Source organism: Esox lucius, chromosome 4, assembly GCF_011004845.1.
Source record: "Esox lucius isolate fEsoLuc1 chromosome 4, fEsoLuc1.pri, whole genome shotgun sequence".
In the NCBI taxonomy this organism is placed as follows: domain Eukaryota; kingdom Metazoa; phylum Chordata; class Actinopteri; order Esociformes; family Esocidae; genus Esox; species Esox lucius.
The window spans coordinates 34,720,293-34,727,192 of NC_047572.1; the positions used below are offsets into that span (position 1 = coordinate 34,720,293).

At 42.5% G+C, this 6,900-nt stretch overlaps 1 protein-coding gene across 8 annotated transcripts in view; it reads right to left on the reverse strand.

The window, feature by feature from the left end:
- Window positions 1-219: 219 nt before the first annotated feature.
- hdx (highly divergent homeobox) overlaps window positions 220-6,900 on the reverse strand; it is a 19,038-nt gene continuing 12,357 nt past the window's right edge. For all 8 annotated transcript variants that reach the window (XM_029119447.2, XM_029119448.2, XM_029119449.2 and 5 more), the window contains 5 exons: window positions 4,940-5,138; window positions 4,655-4,725; window positions 4,462-4,560; window positions 4,107-4,229; window positions 220-615 (listed from right to left, as the gene is read on the reverse strand). In XM_029119447.2, coding sequence (XP_028975280.2) covers window positions 355-615; window positions 4,107-4,229; window positions 4,462-4,560; window positions 4,655-4,725; window positions 4,940-5,138 — 753 coding nt within the window. In that variant the 3' untranslated portion in view covers window positions 220-354. The remainder of the gene's footprint in view (window positions 616-4,106; window positions 4,230-4,461; window positions 4,561-4,654; window positions 4,726-4,939; window positions 5,139-6,900) is intronic.

Consider the following 6,900-nt stretch of genomic DNA (forward strand, 5'->3'; position numbering starts at 1 on the left):
GAGCTGTAATTCCTAAACCCTTCCTCTTGGATTCCAAAATCCCTCAAATTTGGATGTGGAAACCTTCAAATTAAAGCTGAGTGACTGCACTTTAGACCTGTATTCATTATTTAACTGTTAAACTGTAAATTGGAGTACAGTTCATTAATATCCTCACTTTTAAATCCCCTACAGTACAATCTACACCTGTAAAATAACAGAGACAAACAGAAAAACAGGTCAGTCATGATGGGGTCTGTTTATTGTTATCTGGAAGTAGACCCAAGCAAGGCGGAGTGATATGAAGTAGAAAAAGTGTTGCGCCCAGCACAGTTCAATATCCACCCACAGGCACATGATGTGGAGTGTCAATTGTCACTCAGGTCCTGTATCTCTCTGTAGTTCCTCTGATGCAGGCGATCCGTTAAGCTCAGCAACTGATGATCTGTCTTCGTTTATAGTGACCAACGGTAGGTCCTCATTGCAGTTGACCAATGCTGGCTCGTCAATGTTCCCAACAACTGACTCGTTGTGACTCGCTGGGGACTGTGGTGTCATGGAGATGGACTGGGCCACTCCCTCTGGGCTCATGTCCCAGTCTTGATCTACAGGCTGAGGTAGACTACCTAGGAGCTCCTACACACACACACACACACACACACACACACACACACACACACACACACACACACACACACACACACACACACATTAATAATAAGACTAATTGTGGTGTGTGTGAAATGTGCTTGTGTTCCCTTCCTGTCGGGTCTGTTAGTAAAATATTAAATAATTTATTTTTAATCAAGTATATTGAAATTGGGAGGAGACCTCAGGGTTGGCCCAGGACCAGGTGGAGAGATTATATTTCGACACTGGCCTGGGAACGCCTCAGGATCCCCCAGTCAGAGCTGGCAAATGTGGCTCGGGAAAGGGAAGTTTGGGGTCCCCTGCTGGAGCTGCTGCCCCCGCGACCCGATACGGATAAGCGGATGAAGATGAGATGAGATATATTGAAATTGGGAAAGAAAGTGTTCAGGAAAATGTTTTAGTCCTGACTGACCTGACCAACCCACCGGGCCTCTGCAACAATTCCCTGTGGTCTTATCTCCCCCCCGTGGTCTTGTAGTGGATGTGAGCTTAGACCAGAGGTTTTGCAGAGGGTAGCAAGAAGGGTTTCATACATTTATTTACCAGGTTGTCTTCTGATCAGGCAAAAACATTGATGAGGCCCAAATGGTCTACTCTTACAATGTTCAACTGGCACAGCCAGAAGAGGACATCAGAATCTAGGGTTCGTCCTAAGTTTGGTCCCTACTAGGGCGTTTCTACTAGCCACTGTGCATTAACTCTCGTTGCTTGCTCTTTAAGCTGGGCATCTGGAAAAGCACATTGTGACACCTGCTGATGTAAAAAGGGCTTTATTGATTGAGGAAGGGGAGAGGAGAGAAAGTTGAGTTTTATCCACATAGTAATGATAGGAGTGACCATATGAAGATATGATAAAGCCTAACTAGTTGGTGTTTAGAAAGAAGAGGAGAGGGCCTTGAACTGAGCCCTGGGGGACACCAGTAATGAGTCAACTGTCAGAACAGACTGCACAAACTTGTCCTATATGGGAGGTCAGGAAGGAAGAAGCCTCTGCTCTCAAAAGAAAATAAATAAAATCAAGACATGACTGACGTTTGCCAGGCAACATCTGGACAAAACTAAAGACTAAAAGTACTGGAAAAAATTCATCCTAATCAGGGCCGGTTCTAGGGATAAGCGATATAAGTGGTCACTTAGGACTCCGACCGCCAAATTTTGCTTAAGACCCCCCAAAAGACTAGAGCAAGTGACAAATGTAAGAACGCATTTTGTAGATGTTTTTCTGAATAAATAATTTTGTTAAATTTGGTTACATTTATGCATATAACAAATCAAGACAACTTTTCAGGTTGTATACTTTCTCAAATGAATGTACCATGCAACATGTTAAACAAGCTGTACTACTGATAAAGCGGACTGGAGGCCCTACGTGGAATTGCTAAATAAAATGAGCTTGTCCGTGGACAAGGAGAAGTCTGTGGTGTCCTGATATTTCTATCATCATCTGTTCATCTTAGATGGCTAATCTGGTGTTGCTGTAAAGGTTTAGGAATATTAACTTTCATTACAGAAGGGTTAGGGTTATTGTTGGGATTAATCACAAAACATCTTAAGGCTGATAGGAAATGGGCATGAGAAACTTAACACAACACAGATGTGCTGACTAACTCTGAAAGAAGGACCATTGATAGGACGTGTTGCCTGTTACTGATGGGCCCCACACATCCTGTCCATACATTCTGTCCATTCCTCCTGCTAGGAGTTGCCCATGTGACTGACATAGAATATATGGATAGGTCCATTGACCATAGGTTGGAACATACCATACAAGGGTCTGTTGTAGGATAAACCTTTCTTATTGGAGGGTATTGGAATGTGTAATGGTTGGTTATGACCACTGGTCACCTCCTATGTATCCTTGCATAAAAGACTGGGTTGCCTCTGTAATTATGGAAGAGATAGAAATGAGAAATGGAAGAACAACATCATACACTCATGCTGAATAAAGATGGCTCTCCCCTGACTTCTAGTTGTATTTATTTTGTTCATGGCTCAAACTTGGACAGAATCTAACAAGGCTAAAAATAGCTCCTAACTTGCTGATTTAGGAGTAACTCTTTTAAAAAATTGGCGTGTCATTCCAAACTTTAGGACTCGAAAATATGTTTTAGCACTAAAACCAACTCCTTTGTTTTAGCACTAAAACCAAAGTGCATTTCTTTATGAGCTGCCAAAGATGTTAGAGGCTGACAATTAGCTGAACATATCTTGAAGAGTCAGTATGTCATTCTTGGTTTCATGTTTAATTAGTGACACTTAACCTACATTTTTATTTTAATATGGCAACATAACACATCGTTCTACAGTATTGCTATGATGAATTCACAGACACACCTCCCCTGCAAGCCAATCATTGTGGGCATAGTAAGTAGGCTTGTTCATGGAACACAACATCATCCATAGCAATGGGGTCAAACCTGCCCTTTCTGTTAGCTTAAGACTTCTCCCCATTCCTTAGAAAAAGTTTTGTGAAAAGGTTTTAAGAGGAAACTCTTAGCTAGGATGTTTTAGTGCTGTTTAGGAGTCCTCCTAGAGGAAAGGTACAATGTTTTGTGAACACGGTTCCAGGTCTTCCAGGACCAGCTGGCCATCCTCCTTGAATCCGAACCCATTCATCAAACCGGTTACCTAGCAACACGACTGTTGTAGATTAAAACAATGTCATATCAGCCTCTGGCCTTTGCCCCCTCCCTTTACCCTAGAGTAGCAAGATAGCATTAGACAATGCATGGACTAGATCCTGGAGTTCTGCTTGTGTGACCACCTGTAACTGCAGAGGATTGTGTTCCCATGTGTTTGTGTTGGCCTGGGTTTCTGTGTGTTCCCATGTGTTTGTGTAGGCCAATGTTCTGTGTGTTCCCATGTGTTTGTGTAGGCCAATGTTCTGTGTGTTCCCATGTGTTTGTGTAGGCCAATGTTCTGTGTATTCCCATGTGTTTGTGTAGGCCAATGTTCTGTGTGTTCCCATGTGTTTGTGTTGGCCTGGGTTTCTGTGTGTTCCCATGTGTTTGTGTAGGCCAATGTTCTGTGTGTTCCCATGTGTTTGTGTTGGCCTATGTTCTGTGTGTTCCCATGTGTTTGTGTTGGCCAATGTTCTGTGTGTTCCCATGTGTTTGTGTAGGCCAATGTTCTGTGTGTTCCCATGTGTTTGTGTAGGCCAATGTTCTGTGTGTTCCCATGTGTTTGTGTAGGCCAATGTTCTGTGTGTTCCCATGTGTTTGTGTTGGCCTGGGTTTCTGTGTGTTCCCATGTGTTTGTGTTGGCCTATGTTCTGTGTGTTCCCATGTGTTTGTGTTGGCCAATGTTCTGTGTGTTCCCACGTGTTTGTGTAGGCCTGTGTTCTGTGTGTTCCCACGTGTTTGTGTAGGCCTGTGTTTGTGTGTTCCCATGTGTTTGTGTAGGCCTATGTTCTGTGTGTTCCCACGTGTTTGTGTAGGCCTGTGTGTTTCCAAGTGTGTTAGTGTGTGTATATCTACCTGCTGTCTGTCCACGTCATTGGTGCGGACAGCCGTCAACAGGTCCTTTGTGAAGCTTTCCAACTCGTAGTATCTCTGTTTTTGGTTCGCTAGCTCACTCTCCAGATACTGCACCTCTTCTAGCTGAAACACACACAACAAACAGGTATACAGAAGTGAGAACTCTGTGGCCAATACTCGACCTTGTCTCAGGGTGGTTGGTGATCTGTTTTCCAGAGGCAACAGCTTGGACTGCTGGACCACCCTTAGCCACTCTTTTTACACAGGGCCCAGTGGGTTGGGGCTGCTTTCCTACCCCAGGGCCCTGGGGTACCGCCAGTTATTTATGATAAATCAGGTAACACCATGACCTCACCTTAAACTCCAAGAGGTTTTGCATGTTTTCCATATCAGATCCCACCATCTCTCCACCGTCATCGTCATCGGCATCGTCATCATCAATCACTTCAATCTTCTGTTAGGACACAAAATAATAAAGAATCAGCAGCTGTATCCTTGATATCCCCATGTATTCAGTGTACTGTAACAGTGAATGAATCATGCATTACCACGTCGTTCGTTATGGGGCCACTGCTGCTCTCAGCTCCGTCTTCTCTCTGATACGACTCACTGGTCCCATCTATAACAACATCATCACACTGACACTCTTACCAGGAGTCATTAGTGAGTGAGTGAGTGAGTGAGTGAGAGTGACAATGTCAGTGAGAGTAAGAGAGCGACAGAGAATTTGTCTGGCAGCCAGTCATTTTACCATTTATTCTATTCCTTGGCCAAACGGAAGCACAGGTGTGAAGGTGTGTGTTACTGTGGCTGTGTGAGCACGGTTGTCTTACCCTCAGAAAGACACACTGACGCCTCATCATTCAGCTCGTCTCCCAGCTCTGGTGTTCTAAGCCCCTCCCCATCTGAACTAAGGGCAGAGGGAGACTCCTCCCCTTCCTTTGATGTCAGGAACACAGCTGGCCCACCTTTAGGAGGGGGAATCTCAATGCCCATCAGACGGAACTTCCTCCTCCGGTTGCCAATCCATGTCTGTCAATCAAACATACTGTAATAATTTAATCACATAACATACTGTAATAATTTAATCACATAACATACTGCCATTTATAATAAACCTGAGAAATGCTATACTGTATATAAGGGGGGATACAACTAGAACATTTTAATATTTTACATTTGCGCGGGTTAACAGAACATCTACGGAGCCACACTTAAACAGTGTTTGCGTGCACACTTTTATTTAGCTAGCAAATACACATAACCTACAACATGTACGAACGGTGACTAATCCGTAGCTCTACAAATAAGACATTACAAAACAACAGTCAAAAAGCTGATGAAAGCATTCCTTCAGAAAATCAATCAACAAACCTACAGGAAATGAAAAACACAAGGGTAAGGCCCTCCAGCCCAACATGCCATTCAAACATAAAAAATATCAAGAGGAATTAATTCTGTTTGGATTCACTTGCTTTGCCATTAACAATGTGCATCGTCCCCAATGCATTCTTTGCTCAGAGGTTCTTGCACACAAAAGTTGAAAGTCAATGAAAATGAAAACATTTGTAAACCAAGCATCCCTCTCATGTCGATCAATCAAAATGCTTTTTCTGCCGAAAGGAGGCAGAGCTACGTGGTCAAAAACAAGCAATAATATCAGCCCGCCAAAGTGCAAATTGCATCATATGAGGAAGCGTAACTAATTACACAGGCCAAAAAGCCACATACAATCGGGGAGACCCTTATCAAGCCAGCAACAGTGGCTATGTGCCAGGCTATGCATGGTGATAGTGGACACAATCCTGCTATCTAATGACCGTTGCTAGGTGAATTAATGACATTGCTGCTGATGTAAAGTGTCAGCTTTTCATGTCACCTATAGACAAACGATACATGTTCTTAAACAAGGTAACCGGACCCATGGAATGGCGTTGAAATCAACTCCTTAGCCCCACTAGAACCCCCAGGAGAGATCCGCAAAGATGTGCCGTTTAGTAGCCCATTCACATGGAAAAAAGGATGTCTATTTTTCCAAAAACTCTTTAATGGTTTTTCCATAGCTTGTTCATGGACAAATGATGCATTTGCTTAAACGAGTCTGGACCTTATACGGGACCTATGCACTAGTGTTTGAATTAATGCCATTTCGTAGTCTATTCACTATGCAAAAATGTTTCGTATTTTTCCAAAAACTCCTCTCGGTCTTAGGCCTTGTGGATTTTGTTTATCAGTTCAATTGGTTGCCTTTCCACTATCCATTAAGTGTAATTGTTCCTTTTGTATGCGTTTATTTTTTATTTGTTCTGTTATGGTTACAGACTCTCTCCACCTCCATACACTCGTATTTTGAGTGTAATTAATTTGTCAAAAAAGAGAAAAAAAAACATTGAACAAAGTTAAAAATCTGACTGATTGTTTTCCTTCAAATTTTCTATAGATACCGTGATAATACTGTTACCGTGAATTCTTATGGCAACGAAAATTGTGTAACGAAAATACTAAGTAGTTGATAAGGGTTATTTTATTTGTCATGTTAATATAATCTACTGAGCGTGTTTACATTTGTGTTGCGTTGTGAGTCCTCATGATGTGCGCACATACGTGTTTCGGGAGTTGCAATATTTCAAACAATTGTTTTTGGGGTTCGCGTGTGAAAAGTTCAAGAACCCTCTACCCTGGACTATCCATAATATTATGAAACGTATAGCATGACCCTAGACTGTCTATAATATTATGAAACGTATAGCATGACCCTAGACTGTCTATAATATTAGCAAACGTATAGCATGAC